At 42.3% G+C, this 19,726-nt stretch overlaps 2 protein-coding genes across 3 annotated transcripts; one reads left to right on the top strand and one right to left on the bottom strand.

Annotated features, from left to right (window-relative positions):
- Window positions 1-5,058: 5,058 nt before the first annotated feature.
- On the bottom strand, window positions 5,059-9,166 carry LOC142783864 (BEN domain-containing protein 5-like). The gene is made up of 11 exons (XM_075882580.1): window positions 8,834-9,166; window positions 8,637-8,776; window positions 8,441-8,542; window positions 7,908-8,163; window positions 7,744-7,791; window positions 7,014-7,052; window positions 6,884-6,928; window positions 6,704-6,781; window positions 6,582-6,619; window positions 5,685-5,904; window positions 5,059-5,216 (listed from the first exon to the last, which is right to left on the bottom strand). Exons 1-11 carry the CDS (start codon window positions 9,024-9,026, stop codon window positions 5,074-5,076), a joined length of 1,302 nt encoding a protein of 433 aa, XP_075738695.1. The 5' UTR covers window positions 9,027-9,166; the 3' UTR covers window positions 5,059-5,073.
- A 131-nt stretch (window positions 9,167-9,297) lies between these two features.
- LOC142783863 (uncharacterized) lies at window positions 9,298-12,930 on the top strand. 2 transcript variants are annotated; one of them, XM_075882578.1, is made up of 3 exons: window positions 9,298-10,594; window positions 11,127-11,244; window positions 11,597-12,930. In XM_075882578.1, the coding sequence occupies exons 1-3, from the start codon at window positions 9,536-9,538 to the stop codon at window positions 12,862-12,864; spliced, it is 2,445 nt and encodes an 814-aa protein (XP_075738693.1). In that variant the 5' UTR covers window positions 9,298-9,535; the 3' UTR covers window positions 12,865-12,930. The 2 variants fall into 2 exon arrangements, with proteins under 2 accessions (XP_075738693.1, XP_075738694.1); XM_075882579.1 differs by lacking the exon at window positions 11,597-12,930 and having other exon boundaries at window positions 11,127-11,515.
- The last annotated feature ends 6,796 nt before the right edge of the window (window positions 12,931-19,726 follow it).

Below are 19,726 nucleotides of genomic sequence, written 5' to 3' on the forward strand. Positions count from 1 at the left end.
AATTTAATATTTCTCTACGTACTACTGCTGTATTTTTCCTCTCTGTTTCCTGATCACAGTGATGAGATTGAGGAGGTTACAATTTAGAAAACAGCAAGTGCAGCTCAAGCATTGCTAGTATCGCTGTTTCGGTAATAAAATGTTACAGAGATTTTGCCCCGCGACCTGCTTGCCGTGTTCGAGCACCCAGTAGAAATTTATGGTGCCGCGTTTGAAAGAGTTGAATAAAATTGCAATATTACGAAAGAAAGGCTCTGAAGCAACATCGCATTTTATCAGGCCTACACCTCCCACACCTAGACGAGTAAAACTCGTCGATATTATCTTGCAAAGCTGTGTATAATATTTAAAACACATTCTTTAGCCCACGATGAATTGTTTTCTCGTGTGGCTTCTTCATTTGGTACTGTCATGTTAACTTACAAAGGCAACTTTCCATATTTAGTCTCTTTAGATGTTGCAAAAGCTTGACACGTGGTGTGTATGCCATACTGATAATTCTCCTCGTAACCTGGGTCCGCCTCTTTAAACAGCGTCGCATTTTATTGTTCGCAATTGTGTTTGTTTTATACTGTAAGCGAGCTGTGTGATTTCATCAATATTCACGAGTGTTCCCTGACTATACAAACACGTGCGTCTTATTTGGTGCGGTGCACGTTTGTATGTAGCAAAAAATGTCATTTCGTCGGCGTGTGTCTGCATACACTTGCATGCCCTGCAGTACGTGTACATAATTAATGCAGTAAGGACTGCAATGCATAGCCTTGCATGGGACATATATTCCATGCACCCTCAGAGAAATGTTGTTTGTTATGAGCCTACTGTTTATCATTACATTTTTTTTTTGTTAAAGTTTCATCTCCATATAAAGCAGCTGTATACAGGCACGAGCTTCAGCAGCTTCCTCGTTGTTCCATTTTAAATAAAAACGCCAAGCCTACCCGAATCAATGATCTGTTTGCTATCATTACTGTTATGTGTTCTACGATGTACACAAGGACAGTAGTATACAAAAAATAGGGAGGGAATTGAATGCCCTGCCTGCATGGCTGCGCCGTTTCACAAGATCAGGCGCTGCGCTGTGAAGCTTCCTACCGGCCTGCAGAAATTCAAGGGAGCGTACAATAGCGTGGTTCAAGAGGACTTGTGGGGAATACTAGACACACTGGGTGTAAAAGATGGAGTCACTAATCGTTTAAAGGAAATCTATAAAACTAACAAGGTAGTTAAAGAGTGAGAAAAACAGGTATCCAAGCCCACAGTGGTGAAACGTGGACTTCGGCAGGCGTGCCCACTGTCACCCTTCTTATTTATGATGTACCTACAAGGATTAGAGGCCAAATTAGAGGCAAGGGGACTTGGCTTCAACCTCTCTTTAGTCAAACAAGGAAAACTCATTGATCAGGCGCTACCAGCATTAATCTACGCAGACGATATAGTGCTAATGGCCGACAACAAGGAAGATTTGCAGAGGTTGATGGACATCTGCGGTAATGAGGGAGATAGGTTAGATTTTAGATTCAGTTAGGAAAAATCAGTAGTCATGATTTTTAATGATAACAAAGGTAGTGAGCTTAGAATACAGGAAGTCACGCTAGAGATAACAGATAAATACAAATAACTGGGCGTATGGATAAGCAATGGGACCGAGTACCTGAGGGAACACGAAATATGCGTGACGACTAAAGATAACAGGAATGCAGCAGTGATGAAAAATAGGGCACTGTAGAATTACAATAGGTATAATGTTGTGAGAGGAATATGGAAAGGGGTCATGGTTCCTGGGCTGACGTTCGGCAATGCGGTCTTGTGCATGAGGTCAGAAGTTCAAGCAAGATTAGAAATTAGGCAACGTGAAATATGTAGGCTTGCTTTAGGAGCTCACGGGAATACACCAAACCAGGAAGTACAAGGTGATATGGGATGGACATCATTTGATGGCAGGGAAGCTAGCAGCAAGATAAAATTTGAGAAGCGATGGAGAGAAATGGGGCAGGAGCGTTGGGCTATGAAGGTTTTCAGCTACTTGTGGAGGAAGCGAACCAGGAAATTGACTGGTAAATGCTTAGAAAACAGCAGGTGGCCAAACCAAAAAGAACTATCGGTTAAAAAGAAACTGCAGGAAACGGAGACTGACATGTGGAGAATTGGCATGATTAGGAAGTCCGCACTAGAGATCTATCGAACTTTTAAGCAGGAAATTGCCAAAGAAAGAATCTATGATAATACTCAGGGTAGTTCTCTACTGTTTGAGGCCAGGACGGGAGTATTGCGAACCAAGACATATCGAGCCAAATATGAAGAGGTAGACACAATATGCAGTGCGTGCGAAGAGAAAGAAAAAACTGCCGAAGACTTGACAATGCTCTGTAAAGGGCTTCACCTTATAGTTCAAGATGATGGCGCAGAGTTTTTCAAAGCACTGGTGTTTAGGGACAGGGAGGGCAAAATAGACTTTAAGCGGGTAGACTTAACTAGAAGGAGGTTATCTTATTGGTGGCTAAAGTCAAGGCACGATTGAAAATTAAACCTTTCACTTCAAAGTACCCGTCCAACTTTACTATTTAAAGGGAAAAAAAAATCTAGTGGTTAGTTCGCTAAGCATTACGGCTAGGTGACGTTAGCCGCCACCCGATCTAAAGGGTACGGCCACATCCATCCATCTATCCAGCCAAGAATATGCTCTCTGGCTTGTTGCTCCAGGCCTAGTCAGGTAGATTTTCTGGCCTCACCGTTGAATTGTTTGCTCGGGTTGTGGCTTGCAAACATTGCGGTTTTGGGCTTCGTATCATCTTGTTCCGTCATCATGTCCTCCAAGTGGAGGACATGTCGCAGTGTGAGGAGGGAGTACGACAAGGCGCTGATAGAATGAGCTATCAGTCTTACCAGGCAGGCGGTTGAGAGCGCACCGAGGCAGCTGACGCACACCAGCACTATCCGCTTCCTGTATAATACAGGCTAGGGAATTATAGAAACCGAGAGCAGAAATCAACTCTTGTGCCTCTCTCATGCACTCACAAGGCGGAACCTGCTTCGAACACTGAGGATTGAGCTAAGCAACACCATGCGTGACGATAAATCATGGTCTCCTATTGCAATAATGATTAAGGCACGCATGCAACTTAAACCATTGTCACGCAAGATGAATTCACAACACCATCGAAGTGAACCCAAGGCACGTGCTGATTATTATGTACGGTACTAGCGCTAAACTCATGCAGACGTTTAGTTGGCGCTGCAGTAGGCCTAGTTGAAGGAATGGCCACAGCTACTGCTGTGATGGAGAACGGGCTCATTAACATCTTCATGTAGATTAAAACGGCTTACCCCGAAATGGCTGGGAGTGTCACGCTATCCCTAGCAGTGGCACATGCAGTTGCATATTTAACGATTACAGAAATGGCGTACCGATTTCCAAAGCACCTATCAATACTTCCGTCAAGGCGTAGCACCAAACACTTTATCGCACATTTCGGGAAACATTCCTTTTTCTCCCAATCTGGTGGCTAGGCATGACTACGCCCAAGAATAAGCATGTTATTATGTATGTCGGAGGTATTTTCATCTAATCCCTGAAAAATTGTTTCCCTAAACCCATGTAGAAAAAAGAAAATGGAATTCGCACCTGTCATCACATTGCACCCCATCACAGGAATGAAATCAGATTGGCCTGGCGCTCAATACTCCCTTACGCTTAATCAGAGCTCGGTCTGGCACCAGCTCCAGACAAAACCATTTATAATCTCCTGTCTGGCACATCTGTTTTACTCTGCTCTCTCTCAACCAGAGTGCACCATGTACCTGTGGTTCACCCCTGGTGGATCTTTTTCACTGTTTGTGAATTGCACACAAAGCCCTTACTGGTAGATCCTATTCCCAATTCTTCACTATTCTCACGGGAGGCCACTCTTTGGGCAGCTTACATCACGACATGTGCGTGTCATGATGTCAGTGCCGTCTTTTTCAGAGTCGGCGCCGTCTTTTCTTTCTCTTTTGTTCCTTCCCTGTCCTGTGTTTCTGGTGTTGCGCTGCAAACAAGTGAAGATGTTAAAGAACACCAGATGTTCAAAATTTGCTTCTCATTAATATATCGTGGTTTTGGGAATTAAAACCCCAGATATATTGAAAGAAGATGCATGAAAAGGGAAGGATGATATTGGAAACTGGCAAAAAAGGGATGACAGACTTCTTAAGCTATGCTGCCATTGAGATTTTCAGCTGTTCACGCAATTCTCACACGTGGCTTTGATGCAGCTATGCACATATCACACAAGCATGCTGACTGTACAGTTAGTATAACTGCAACCTTCATGTACCCAGCCTTCAAGTACCCTCTATGACATTTCAGAACATCTGAGTCAGTGTTAGCATCAAGTTATGTTCTTCATGCTGGGGAACCGGTGTGATGAGTTACCATTTCTACAGAATGAAGCCCTGTCTACCTGGAACAAGCTGCAAGATATATAACTAAACGGCCCTTTTCAGGGCCAGTCAATCTCTGTCCGGCTTGGATGCACCAACTGATTCCCTTTATCATCAACCCTCAATAAAACTAGCAAATGTTTATACATGTGCAAGCACTGTCATTCAATATCTTCCCAGGTGAAAATTTCCTGTTGGTTTTCTGTTGGTTCCAGTATTGATGGTTTATTAGCACATTCCCCGTAGTTGATGGGACCAGTAGGTGATGGGACCAGTAGGTGATGGGACCAGTAGGTATTGGAACCAGTAGGTAATGGAACCAGTAGCTGATGGAACCAGTCACTGAAACCAGTATCCGAAACCAGCAGCTACTGGTTTCAGCTCAGGGTTGCATACATGCAACAAAATTGTTACTCACCGAGATGGAGGACGCCCCCAATCAACAAGGTGGTGCCCAAACGAACTCAAATGCATGTTTCTGCCCAATTTAGCAACTTTAGGGTTACAAGCACATAACTTTTATGGCTATCCAGATGGTTGTGCCATTCGATTAGTAAGTCAGTGCTTATTGTAACTTGCACGTTCTACATTCCTGTGCCAAGTTAACAGCATGCATTGGGCGTTAAACAAACAGCCTTAGTGTTTAAGAATTTATTGTGCTTGATCGTCAAACATCTGCTTGCGCACTTTCGATTTCAGGAGATCTTGGATCTTCTCAGCCAGGATCCTGGGCAGATTTTTTTCCGTGTCAGCAGTGTTGACGTCTTTCTGCTGTCCCCAGTGCTTGAGTGTTTCTACAAACAGACGAGTCGATTTTGAGCATTAGACAACAAAAAGTAGTGATTGCGGCAACGACAACTGCCACACCATAGAGGCAGAGCTTGGGTTTGAGCACTAAAGCTCCGACATCACTGGATTAGGAATGTGCATGACTTAGTTTCACAAGCTCCACAAAACCCAAGTTGTCCTGTTCGGCAGCTGATGGCAGTTAAATTTGGTGCACAGTTTCATGTGCAACAGATTGTCAGTTGAGCATAGGAGCCTACCATGCACCCCATCAAATTTAACCCAAACTCAGAGATATCTTTCCATATTTCCAGTACAAAGTGCAACTTCTGTTCACCCTATATACCAAAATTTTGTTTTGACAACTCGCAAAGCAAACAGCATGAATTTCACTCTTTCATTTTCGTTCATGCTGCCAGGCTGTGTAAAGATGACTTCCTGCATGCGCTGTGGAAAACTATTCATGCTAGTTGTACCTGACACAACAAGAAGTTTCTCCGGTGTCAGCGGCTGCTTGGGCTGCTCCCCCAATGCTCTCTTCCTGGAGCCAACGGTCCCTGTGACGCTCCTAGATGCAAGAACGTTGCTTCCCCATATAGCGTGGGCAGCATCCTTCACCACCAAGGTAGCCTTCTTGTTCCCAAATATTTTTTTTGCACACACACCACTTATTGTTACGCCTTTCGTCAAATGGAACTGTGAAAAAGCAAAATAATGGAGGAAAATCCCTACTGTAAGGAGCAATGAAACAAAAAATGCTGCATGTTACTTCTGCTAAACATACAACAAAACTAACAAATTGTTTAACCAATGCACCTGGCACAACACAACGATGTAGCACATGAATAGTATGTACAGTCTATCACACTTGTCTATGGTGCACAAGTGGTGTGCTGCAAATCAAATGCAGTAAAATGTTATTGGTTACTCTGTTAGAGACAATGCTTTTGAGCCTGTGCGGTTCATCTAGTATATTCAACTGCACATGAATGCAAGAAGTATCAGTGAAATTGAGTATCTGCTTTAGAATTTTGCCATATTTCATCCACACAGCACTGCTCAGGTGCTCAAGACAGGTGTGATCAGCACTGTACACCTTGCTATTGCTGATAATAAAAAAGAAAAACTGTGTGCTGGTCCCAACGGTATTCATACTTCTCTCAAAAAGTACACTGAGTAAAACTGAAGACTTGAGCATGCTAAAAAAATAAAAATGGTAAACATGCTGCAAGCAAGAAGCTTTAAGAAAGCTTTCGTAATTAACTATACCACCTAGATCTATAGAGTAGCTGTGACTACCAATAGAAAAAAAAACGGTTAAGCATGAAAAGCAGCTGCAGACAGTGACATTAAATTTCGAGCAAATTACTTACAGAGCCATCTTCCATATAAATGAAATCTCCATTTGGGCCTGCAAGAAAGATATCAGGTCCTTGTCATGGCACAAAAAAAAAAAAATTATTGTCAGAATATCTGAGGTGACATCTGAGCTGACCTGGATGTGTAGTGTTCTTTTCTCCACCAACAGTGCTTGTCCTTTCCTCTGGTTCTACAGCAGTAGATGAGCACGGTGCTACGCAACATTTAGAATTATTCAAAAATGGCTTATCTTGGTGCACAACTTGCTCTAATTGAAACAAAGTTTACTGTCTATGAAACCAGAGCTGTTACTTACGGAGAACACGTTCACTGCAGGCCATGTTGTCCATAATCAACAGATCTAAAGTTACAAAGATATAGTGACAGTAACTGTCACTCCAGTTTTGAAATGCAGGGAAGTATTATAAAAGAAGCAAAGTACTCACTTCCGACGAAGCTTTCTCCTTCATCTGTCTCAGAATGTGCTGTAATAAAAATGATTCAGGTGTAAAAGTTTAGATTTCAACCCCTCAAGCCTGTTAAATCTGGATGCTTTTGTTTAAAGCTTCATGCTAGTCAGAGCGTGCCTTAGAGCATTGGCTGCTTCTAAAAGCTACGATGAGGTGCACATCTCCAAGTCAATTCACTTCGGACTTTCAAACCAAAAATCACAATGTAACATAGCGATAAACCATACCAAGGAAAAATTTTGTTCGTTCGAGGTTTTCTCGATTGGCTACTCTGTTTTACAGTTCAAACTTTACTTTCATCTATCCACCTCCACTTTCAAAGAACCAACATCATTTCATTATCATGGCACTAGCATCTTCTATATTACATACTGACTGAAGCTGCCATCTTACTGCAGAACAGCTGAACTTACACTCCAAAGTTAATTCATGCTGTGTTTGGCGGGCACTTTTTCAAAACAAATAAAAAGTGCAGCACTCTTTGAACTCGTTCGGCAAGTTCATCAAGTAAAGCCAAATCTCTATAACCTTTACTTTGCACATACTACTGAGCGAGTTGCTTAGACAAAATATGAATAAATAAATAATAAAAAAGCTGACTTCATTAAACAGGTCAAAGTATGCTATATTACTGTCCCAGTGAAATATGGAACTGATGCATTTACTCAAGAGCATAGGTGTATGCAGTTCTTATGGGGAAACAAACCTGACAACATGCCCCGACTGCAAGGCACCCGGTCTTGTTCTACTGCAACTGCATGTACACAAAAAAAGGGTGCACAAGTTTTTATGTAGCACATGAGTTGTCATGTAATCATTATACATGGAGCTTTTGTCAAGTAAATAATGCAGAGCAAAAAGCATTCTTACGCTTGAAAAGCTTGCTTTCAAGGGATCTCTGCAGGCTTGCAACCTGCTGCTTTAGAAACTGGTTGTCGTGCTGCAGCTCCTCAGCACGCAATTTCCACATGTCTCTGTCCTTCTCAAGCTCTTTAACCACCAGCGCCTTCGTTCTCGCCTTCCACACGTCTTTCTTCTTCTTCATTTGAAGAATTTCACTTTTTGGGCACAATTCATCACTATCGGAGGACCCGCTGTCCGACGGAGTGTCTGTCCCTTTCCTTGGCTGAAATTTCATCATGCAAAAAATGACTTCATGAATTCACTAGGATGGCTTGGTGGGCTAGTTGGTATTGCATCTTGAAGGCTACTGTGCACAATAGACAGGAACAACAGAAGCAACACAAGTATCGGCGCTTCACTTTGTGCTTTCTTCTGTTGTCCCTGTCTATTTATTGTGCCCTAGCTGTAGCCTTCAAGGGTCTCATGAGGGTTTTGCTTTCAGTAAAAAAAAATGCTTCTTTTATAGTACAGTGCACTAATGAAGACCATGGCACACTTACCTGTGCTCTAGGTTTACGCCCAGAGTGCGCTTTTTCCAGATTCTTTTTAAGAATTTCGTCATACATGTTTTTTTTAGCATTTGCTCTGTCGTTCTTTTGTTTCTGAAAGAAGTCGAAAGCACAATTACAGATGATGATCAATGCAAGACCAGCAAGTTTTCAGCCGTTTCAAAATGTAGGCAGCATAAATAGCAACCTTTCTTTCAGCCTTTTTTCTTTTTGTTTGGGACTCCACGAGCTCATCAGGATCATCATCTGACGTCGTTTCTTGCATAGGTATTTTTGGTATCACCAACCTCTTGGCCCGCATTTTCGCGCGGGCGTCATCTTCGCTTTCTGTAAGAAATTACGACTATAAAATTGGAACCGTAACATTTCACATACCACACATACCTGCCAGCATCAAGACTTGCGTGTTGTACAAACCAGTGTTTGTGTCATCCACGGGGTCTCGCCAGTACGCGCTGTAAACAAAGCGGTTGTCGTAGTCGCTGGTGTCTTTGGGATCAAACTTCTCGATGTCATGCACGTGAATGACGTGTAACCGTTTGTCGTGATCGTCCAGGAAACGAACAACAGCGTACATGGTAGTACTGATGATTTAACAAAGCCTTAAATGGCATCACACACACACCAATCTCTGAAAAAAATGTAGCAGTCGCGTGTCGCGCACGTGTCGTGTCCATTAAAAATAACACCATAACAACTCCTAGCGGCAAGACTGGGCAATACCAATAACTGCGTGCGGAACAAAATAAATAAATAAATACACCTATAAACAAATAAAAAATGCTTTAAATAAGCTTATAAACAGGTGTAAAAACTGTTCATGTTATAAACAATGTATAAACTTACTAAGATATAATTAAATAGATATGTGTTTTTGAAATCCGGGTTGCAATCCAACTAATTCAACGCCGTACAAGCCAATCCAAGTCGTTTGATTGTGTGAGATCATGGAGAATGTGCGAGTCCGAGCGAACTATGAGCGAACTGTCGTGATTGTGCGCGTGAACACAACGTGTGGCTTCATTACTTAGAAGGTTTTCGGTGAGTTTGCAGTGCGATATTTGCGTGGATCCGCACTGAGGGAGTATGCCTCGTAGAAAGGAATACCTAAACCCAGGCAGCGCCTCCGCCATCCCGTATTCAACGAAAACATATCTCGAAAGATCAGCCTCGAGCGTGCAACAATCACGTCGTGGACTGCAGCAGGACACAAATGTCGCTGGCGGGTCGACTGCTCCGACAGCACTTCGCGTACTGACGCAACCTCCGCAGACTGATGTTGAAGGCGACTGTGACTCTGAATCGGCACATGAAGCGGCCCCAAGTGACGAGCCGCAGCCTTCCGTTGGCGCAGAAATGACAGACGAGCCACAGGGAGATTTAGGGAGCTTCTCTAGTGACGATTTGCTGGCACTGACTGTCAATTTTGTCCTCGAATTTGGCATCCCTTGGAAGGGAGTCGAAGCACTCCAAAAGTTGATAATGCACATACTTGAACGACATGATATACCAGTTACTAAATATCTTTTCAAGAAGAGTGTCGGGGCAGAAATAAAAGCCGCCCGGTTACACTTCTACTGTGAAAACTGTATGACGCTCCTTGCCGTAACAAGTGGCGACCTTGCAGCGCGGAATGCAGTGCGGGTAACGTGCACCGTATGCGGGCAACGTAACAGTGGGCCGCAGATGCTACGCGATGGCCACTTTTTCATAACCCTGCCCATCGCAAAGTTGCTGTCTTCGTTACTTGCCGAGAATGATGCGAGCACTGCACTCCACGAAAGACTGAATTCAATAAACGAGAGTATGTCTGTCGACAAAGATGAAATGACAGACATAATAGATGGCACCTTATACAGGGCACTTAGGCGCGAATTGACATCAAAAAATGATATCACTCTCACTGTTAACAGTGATGGAAGCGCCGTGTTCAAGTCATCGAAGTTTTCTGTGTGGCCCGTTCAAGTGATGGTGAATGAACTCCCAGTGTACATGAGGCAGAAAAATGTGCTTGTGTCTGCTCTGTGGTATGGCCAGAAACATCCCGACATGACTCTCCTACTGAACGCATTTGTTGAACAAATGGACGGTTTGTCGACCAGTGGGATCACATGGAAGGCAGGCAACGAAACTGTGCATTCCAAGGTAATTTTTTTTTAATTATTAAAGCTGCTTGAACAACACGACTTCAAGACATTCTAGTTGTAAATGCTGCACTGAGCTACAATGCATAGACGAGGCTACATTGTTGTGCCAGCTAATTTCTTCCAGTCATGATGAAATCCAGGCCACTTGGGCATAATGACACCATGGAGGATGGCACACTAGTTCATCTTTGTGTGTATTCTTTTCTAGTGCGACTTTATCTCTAAATACTGTCAATTATCTAAGTGTCAAAGTGGTATTTACTGCATTGTGTTTACTGTAACTGTTACAACTTACGGAGATCATGTCCCTTTATGCAAAAGCATGAAAAGTGCTTCTTCTGAATGGATTGTTATCAATTGAAAACTGTTAATAACATCACCCGATCTTTTCCTTGTCCTCAATGTCTACTGCAATAATTGACTTGTGTCTGGCAAAGAAAACAAGCCCTCTATCCATTTCCTTTTTGTTGTACTTCATTGCAGAGGGTAGTTAGGGCTAACAGCTTCCTTTTTTGTCCTTGCTCATGCAGGTGTACTGCTTCAGCTGCAGCGCTGATGCACCAGCACGGGCAGCCATGCAGCACCTAACCCAGTTTAATGGGTATTATGGCTGTGGATGGTGCTTGCATCCAGGGGCAGCTGTGAATGGTTAGTAAAGATGTCGCATTACTGCATAACATGGAGTCAGATTTCTGACTAGATATGTTGATCAGAGTTTCTCTCTTTTTTAGCAATTTTTATGTAAACATTCACCTTGTTTAATGTATCTGGGGTTGCCATTTCTCATCTCAGAGGCAAAAATGTGCTTTATGTCGTAGCGATTCTATGTTTCCAAATTCTGGCACATAGTATGTTTTTCTAAATGTGTTCTAGAAGTAAATTCTCAGAAATATCACTGAAAACAAGTGTGCCATTTACAATCAAGCTTAGCTGTGCGAGATTTTACAAACTTCTAAATTTGTGAGGTTCTCTGTTTTTTTTTCTTACTATTGCCAAACAGGAACTGTCAAGTATCCTGTGGACACTGTTTCACCTGACAGGACAGCAGAAGGCACAAAGGAAATCATGGCCAAGGCTGCTGAAGCTGGAAGACCAGTACAGGGAGCAAAAGGCATCACGCCTTTGATTAATCTTCAGCACTTTAATATAATCTGGGGCTTTACTCCAGATTATATGCATTGTGTGCTTCTAGGTGTGGCACGGCAGATGACGGAGGACTGGCTCTCTAATGTAGGCGAGGAATATTACATTGGGGCACCACAAACTGTGGCAGTATTAGATCAACGTTTGTGCTCTATAAAGCCGCATAGCTGTATGCCACGACTTCCCCGCTCAGTTTCTCTGAGAAAGTATTGGAAAGCCTCGGAGTGGCAGCAATGGCTACTGTATTTTTCATTGCCTTGTCTGGAAGGCCTACTTCCACGGCAGTATCTTAAACATTTTGCATTGCTTGTGAAAGGTATTGCCCTTCTTCTGCAGGACACAGTGTCCCTCAGTGACATTTCTGTAAGCACAGACTGCTTGGTAAAGTTTGTTGTCGACATGCAGTTTCTCTATGGAGAAAAAAACATGACTTTCAATGTACATCAATTGTTGCACATGGCTCAGAGTGTTCTGAACCAAGGACCTCTTTGGGCACATTCATGTTTTGCTTTTGAGTCTAACATTGGCCAAATTAAGCAGCTGGTCACATCAGCAAAAGGTGCCCCACTGCAGATTGTAGAGCGCTTAATGATGGCCAGCAACTTCAGGTATCTAAAGGCTTCAGCTAGCCCTTGCACTCTGAAGTTTTTGACAAAAGCTGGCCCATCAAATAGTAAAGGTGGTTTACTGCTCAGCAAACCCCGAGCTGTGTCTGACCAGCTGCTTCACCTTGTGCAGGACCATGTTGGCAACATCGTTAGGGGCCGTGTCATGGAACATGACCGAGTGATTGTATCACCGGGTGTTCGGTTTCACAGTGAGCAGTACTCAAGGCCGAACAAAAGTGACAGCACTGTATTGCAAATATATTTGGGAACGTGCTTGAAGTTGAAGCACATTGTTTCTATTAGGGATTCGTCAGGAAATGTAAGGATTTTTGCACTGTCAAACAAATTCTTGTCACGTCGTGCATTTGGCACTGAGCACATAATGAAATCAGAGGATGCGAATTCCCAACAGCTAGTGGAGCTGTCTGCCAGTGTTGTCCCTTGCAACTATGTAGAGGTCAATAGAAAGTGTTTTTTTCAGAGAATTTCTTTGAAAATGCTCTCTGGTGGTTGTTAAAGGGACGCTTAAGAGCAACATTGAATTAGTTTCATCATTCTATAAAAAGGTCTCATCATATAAAAATCGCACCAATACCTTCTTATACCTACTTTTTGTACTTTTTGTCAGAAACACTTCACATCTGTAAAATTAGTTTTTTTTGTTCCTTGTGTGTTGTGGCTTTATTAATAATTCACTGCTCAAGCCACCTTCTAAATTACAATGATATGAGTAGAAACCTCAGATGTGTACACCGCATTGTCATTGCATGTCAAGCTGTTAAATGAATGGGCTGTTAAAAAGAACCTCCACATGTCAGTGAACTGCAGGTGTAGATGTTTGTGGATTGTGCAGTGAAACAGTTGTTTTTAGAGGAAGTGAGAAATGCCATTTTCAATTGATTTAGCTATTGCCAATTTGTGCAAATTCATGCTGTATACTGTCGAGTGCCTCTTGAATTACTAATAAACTTCATGATTGTGAGTATTGACAATTCTCATTGTTTAAGCCCAGCTTTAGCCCTGTCTCTGGGTGTAAACATTTTGTATTATAAAAAAAAGAAGAGAAAGTGTGCGCTGTTGTACAGTACAAGGTTTAATGTGCACTGGGTTGGTCAAATGTTCCCAGGCAGTGCTGTCATAAGATTACAAGCGTAGCAGCCTGGGAACGTTTGAGCACCCCTTTATATTTGAACACACCTTGTGTGTTCAGGGTGCATGCAACTCTTCAAAATTCCTCCCTTTTTTCTCTGTATCCTTTGTACATGTATGTTTCCAAATTAAATAACAATAAAACCATTGAAATAAAAAAGAACATATTCGAAGCCTAAAAGTCTAGGAATTTGTCTATGAGCTGCTTCTTTGTGCTTAGGCAGCAGTGTAGATTCACCAAACTTCATTTCAGCACCAATATGCTTTGTTCTTCAGGGCATTACAAATATGAAACACTGTTAATGAAGCGATAGACACCTACTGTGGCTTAGGTGCTGGCTCCCTTCTGGTGTTGCACTGTTTTCTTCACGACATTTTTTATTGTTCATTTCCCCACCTGTACGTCAACCTTGTCGTACATTGTCTCTTTCTCGACTTATCTCTCTGCTTCACTATGTCTCGTGCATTTATGCCACAAAATTGGTTTCCCCATCATGTGAGCAGCATGTTAAGTTAGTATACTCCAACGAAGCAAAGCCTAGTTTATGCTTAAAAAGTCTCCGCAGCTAATCTGAACATTTTTTGTGTGTAGTGAACTACTTCTTGTGGAATAAAGGCTTCACTATCACAAGCACTATGTTCATTATAATATAAACTTATTAGAACTAGTCAGAATGTTGAAATGCAGAGCACCCACAAAAATATTCTTTGGATATCTTCTTTAGTCCTTCGAAAACCCAAGACACTGCCTTGAATTCCCTTGACTTTTGTTTTTTGAAACCTGTATAAACAGTCTCTACGTCATATTTCTCTATACTACATCTTAATTGCTCAATGTATTGGCACACCACTTTCAAGTACAGTAAAGTCTTAGTTATAATCAGAAGATACAAGCCTCATGATTGAATGTTTCGGCTAGTTAGAGTTCTCAGGAAACCACGAAGTGGACCACCACTATAATCAGTTCAAGCAGCTGAGAACCGTCCGGTATTGCCTAATGGTCCCAGCAGCATCCCAGGGTGAAACCAGTAGCCTGCTTGAACCAGTACAGAAAACCAGCAAGCATCCTGCTGGTACCAGTAGAGCCAGCAGACAGGGTACTGGTCCCAGTAAAGAACCAGTAGGCACCCCACTGGAACCAGCAGAAAACCAGTAGGCACACTGCTGGAACCAGTACAACCAGCAGGTAGCTTGCTGGGACCATCAGCAAACCAGTAAGAACCAGTAGGCACTTTGCTGGAACCAGCAGAAAACCAGTAGGCATCCTGCTGGAACCAGTACAACCAGCAAGAAACCAGCAGATTAACTGCTGGTTCCATCAAAAACCAACAACTCCCAACAGAAAACCAGCAGGAAATTTTCACCTGGAGGAAATTTTCAACCAGCAGGAAATTTTCACAAGCATTTCCTAATTAGGAAATGCTTGTGAAGCAATTTCAAGGAGAATCGTTTTTCTGATCTCATAGTGAGGCATTAAGAACACCTTAGTCACACCAAATGCCATTATTCAATGAGAGGAACAAGAGAAATATTTCACTGGGAACTATGAAGTAAACAAAAAAACAAATGTTTTCAGATACTGCGAGATCATTTCATAAAAAAGCTCAGAAGTTGCTATGTGTGGCCACATTTAATCTGTGCAAGCATCGTGTGGTTACAAAATTCTGTACCAAACATAGGTTCAGCTTTCTAGAATAGACCGCGCTGCACAAGCTAGCTCAGTGCATGCACTTCTGTACCCTGCCAGAGAATATTTTTACCAACAGTATGTTGTAACGTGAAGTGAAATGGTGATTGCATACTAGGGCGCGTCCTGCAGGACCCCAATAAAGTTGTTTCACTTGATCAGTTGGTGTGCTGTAAGCAGAACATTTCCAAGAAAAATCGTATAGTTCGGAGGAGGACTTAAGCAAGGAAAGGTGTAGATAAAACACTGGATTCACTGGCATTATCCTCACCAAGTATAACATTGTTTTTCTGGTGAAGCTTTGTGTCTGAACAGCGAGCAGGATAAGCTGGTAAAAACATGCAAAATGGGAAGTCTAGCACAGCGATCTGTGCAGTACTGCTCATTTCATGGAGCATTAATTTCACAGGCTTTGCTCATTGTTAGCGTTAAGCCTATATTATGTCCACTGCAGGGTGGAAGCCCAATCAATGTTCCCTGTCCTGTATGAGCCAATTTCATATTATGGCTGATAATTTCTCGATCTCATTGGAACTAATCACCTGCCACCCTCTGCTACATTTCATGTGTCCTAATACAAATTAATTGACATTACTGACCTGTCATCCACCTTTTTTTCTCATTCCCAACTAATGCATTCATTTTTGATAAACTCTGCTTTCTTCCCATGTCTAAATATTATGCTAGCCTTTTTTCATTTTTCTGAAACATTATCTTTGCTCAGAAGCTAGAAGTTATCAGAAAGAACATAACGACATTCTACCTCCTGAGCATATGGCATCATCAATACAAAAATGTAATAAAAGTGAGAAAACATCCTATCTATATAAGAGGCCCCAAAATACTGCAGGAGGCAACAAATAAACTCGTATTTGTATAAAGGCAGTGACAAAAACTTTGACTACTGTCACTTATTCTGATTCTTGGGACATCTTTTTTAGTACATCATAACACATAATTACACATTTACACAATTTACACAGAGAAATTGCCACCACGTGCATTGAGGCCACCCTTCAGAAGTCATGTGAGCACAAGGATGAGGTAAGCCTTAAAAACTAGATTAAATGACTAAAGGATGCTGGATATCCCAACAGCACCATCACACCCGTGTGCTAAACCCTCCTGCAGAAAGTCAAGTTAAACAAAACAGGACCAAAATAAAAACAGAATGACCAAAGATCTTTGCATGCTATACCGTACGTACATAAGGTGTTTCACAATATAAAGAAAATAGCGAGCCGATATGATTTTATCTTGTTATTTGCCATCCCTTGCAAGTTTTCAAAAGTGTGTGTACTAAAAAGCAACAGGAATAGCCATTATTTCACCATTCGTCACGAGAATAGGTATACTGAATGCCAATATAATGTTGTGTATGAGATACTATTGACACGTGGAAACGTAAACATAAGACAAACTGGGCAACGCCCTAATGTTTGAGCAAGACAGCATGCTTAAAATGTTAAGAATGGCTATGGTAGTCGCATGGCCATACACTGTAAAGAATGTAAGTGCAGTTCTATGTTTCATAAAACACTGTTTTTGAAAAAAGCAAGAACAAGAAATGAAAGAGAGACTGTGAAAGCATTTTCTTGTCAGGAAGGCCATGGATCAGTGCATCAGTATACCTTCACTCATTCATTCGGAGAGAGAGTATTCTTTTCTCAGTTAAGATTATATTATCATAGTCTCACATGTGTCGTTGTGCATGAGCACTGTTCTTGTACTCTGTAAAAAAGTGGGCGTAGTACCTTCAATAAAATTCAGTCGGCAGTCAGCGCTCTTTCCTGTCCTTTTTGTCTCTTCCTGAACTTCTCTCACTGTTACTAGAACACAAACACGATGAATCAACTTGCCCAGATTAAGCTATTGTTGACGAAAAGTAAGAGCATGAAAATACTTCAGGGGCTCAGAACCTCCTCACTACCTGTCTAGTTACGGCCCTGGTCTATGTGTTCCTAGAGTGAAGCACTAGTGGAGCTATCTAACTACCTAACGGTGAGAAGGGTTTGTGTATACTCGAGCTTGTTTCATGACATGGTGAAAGGTGGCAGGTTGTTGAAATAATATGCTGTGTGGGAGGTCAAGATTTTGATTGAGAACGCTGAGTATGAGCCAGTCACATTAGGCGTTCAAGACTTTTTGCGATATTCACTCCAGCATAGGACCTTGGTTGGTGGTTGACGTGTGCATTTGATCACATTGTAGTCTTCCATCATAATTTTTTTGCCACTTGGCGTCGACGCTCTTGAGTTGTACCAAAGTAATTAAGCATCCAGGTACAAGTATCTTCTGTCAGTGTTTCAATGAAGAGCTGAATATGAGTAATAGCTTCCATCAATACTTCTGGCAATGGTGTATGCACATTTCTTTTGAAGTTCTCTTGTAAAAAAGGCATTAAAGGTATGTTTTTGTGACTTTTTAGCGTTGGCCAGAACTGCTAGTGTGTCCGAACGGCTCTTCAATTGGTTGTGGTGTTGTCTTGTTCAGGGCCACAGAGCTTTCAGTCTTTTTTTATATTTGCCTTCACAGGAATGCTCTTTGCATGCTTCTTCAGTACTTTGTATTATTCCTTAAGCATTGATTTCCAGATTTTGATTGTGGTGCTTTAATCTAGTGTTCAACTTCACGCTAGCTTCATTTGCACGCAAAGAAGGAACTCAGGAGTATGGTAACTTTTGCTATGGGTTTTCCCTTCTTCAGTCTACTGTATTTTTGCCTGTGTTGTCTAAGTGCTGACAGCCTCGTGCGACAGCCTTTTTTTTTTGTGCACTTATTGTGTGCCAATGACTTATTTGCCTCCTCAGCTAAAGACTTTTTGTATTATAAGAGAAAGCTCTGTCTGTATTGCTTTTGTCATTTGCTGACGGTGTATCTTCAGTATCTTTTCTCAGTGTACACTATACTTGAATGGAAGAGCAGCATGACTACCTTCAGCTGTTAGCAGGCTTTTAGCTGCTGTAATACTGATTGATGCTCCTTTCTCAGGCTTTCTATTTTGGATGGTTGGCATGTCATTGCTTCTTTTAAACTTTAAAACTGCAGGTGCACCTTTTTCTGGTTACACCTGGTATATTTTTTCAGTGGTTATATATATATATATATATATATATATATATATATATATATATATATATATATATATATATATATATATATATATATATATATGTATATATATATATATATCTATATATATATATATATATATATATATATATATATATATATATATATATATATATATATATATATATATATATATATATATATATATATATATATATATATATATATATATATATATATATATATATATATATATATATATATATATATATATATATATATATATATATATATATATATATATATATATTGTAAGGACGAGAAATAAGACACAACGCCTTTGCTGCAGGCCGGCTGTTCTTATTCTGCTTCGTCTTCGTCCTCTTCCTCCTAGCATGCGAGTCTGTGCCAGAGAGAGTTCCAGTTTCGGTTTTCGTCATTACACTCGGCCATGACTGCTAGCGCGCAAAGGGCAATTTTCTCTGGAGGGCGGCACTGGGAGTGCCGTGGTAGTCTGTCATGTGCACGCCTCGAGCTGTCCTGTGGAACTGTCCTGTACTCTGGTGGACGACCCTGGCTGTGTCGAGGTGGTCGTTGCAGGTCGCGTCCGCGCGGCAAGTTAATGTAGTCACCTGGAGAATGTAAACCCAGCAGGTGATACTGGCTGGTGCGGAGTGATCGCATTGGTGGCGGACCATCGCGATGACTACCCCTTCGCTGCTTGGATGACATTGCAGGGACACCAGTATGCAGTACTGCGGCCCACACTGAGCGGGGACGCCTGCGTTGTTCAGAGCGAGGGAAGGTACGATGGGCTATATCGATAGATATCAGCGACATCGCTGTGTAGACTTTGCGCGTAGACTTGCGACGCAAGTCGTGCTCTAGCGTCTTCGCTGATGCACTGCTGGTCGAAGTGGAGGTTTTTGCCAATCCGTCACGTGCGTTCATGTCGACATGGCCAGTTGCCTCGCCATCCGGAGCAACCGTGAACTGCACCGGAATGACTTCGATGGCATCCTCCTCAGGTGGAGTAGGCACTTGTGGCTCGTTAGGGGAGACGGCATTTGGCAAGTTACGAGCGTCCACGCACTCGGCCAATGACGGCAAAGGTGGCAGGGGATGGTGCGGCTCCTTACTATGGGTCAAACTGGCCGTTGTGACGTGTGCTTGGTCTCCGGCTGGTTGTGAAAGAGCCGCCGTCGTCACGCAGCAGGTCAATGGATCCAGGCCATTTGGGGCTGACCAGCTTGGAGGCTGGCTCACTGGCTTCTGTGCTTTATAGGCGGTCCTAAGTTGGGTCAAGGGTAATTGTGTGTCAGGTGTCGACGCGGAGTCAGAGATTTGCCCGGAGGAGTACACCGTCCAGCTTGTCTCGATGATTGCCGCAGGGTACTCTGGGAAGCTGTCCGGGGAGGGGGCACGCGGCACAGCTGTAGGGGGGCGCGGCGCCTCGTGAGGTTGATCTCCG

Source organism: Rhipicephalus microplus, unplaced genomic scaffold, assembly GCF_043290135.1.
Source record: "Rhipicephalus microplus isolate Deutch F79 unplaced genomic scaffold, USDA_Rmic scaffold_12, whole genome shotgun sequence".
NCBI lineage: Eukaryota > Metazoa > Arthropoda > Arachnida > Ixodida > Ixodidae > Rhipicephalus > Rhipicephalus microplus.

What these genes read in the sequence shown, in the direction of transcription:
- LOC142783863 (XM_075882578.1), top strand. Translation starts at nt 9,536, where the DNA reads ATGCCTCGTAGAAAGGAATACCTAAACCCAGGCAGCGCCTCCGCCATC. An exon ending in ACGAAACTGTGCATTCCAAG is followed by an intron (nt 10,595 to 11,126) that starts GTAATTTTTTTT and finishes TTGCTCATGCAG; the next exon opens with GTGTACTGCTTCAGCTGCAG. An exon ending in TCCAGGGGCAGCTGTGAATG is followed by an intron (nt 11,245 to 11,596) that starts GTTAGTAAAGAT and finishes ATTGCCAAACAG; the next exon opens with GAACTGTCAAGTATCCTGTG.
- LOC142783864 (XM_075882580.1), bottom strand. Translation starts at nt 9,026, where the DNA reads ATGTACGCTGTTGTTCGTTTCCTGGACGATCACGACAAACGGTTACAC. An exon ending in GGCGTAAACCTAGAGCACAG is followed by an intron (nt 8,164 to 8,440) that starts GTAAGTGTGCCA and finishes ATGAAATTTCAG; the next exon opens with CCAAGGAAAGGGACAGACAC. An exon ending in CTGCAGTGAACGTGTTCTCC is followed by an intron (nt 6,782 to 6,883) that starts GTAAGTAACAGC and finishes AATGTTGCGTAG; the next exon opens with CACCGTGCTCATCTACTGCT.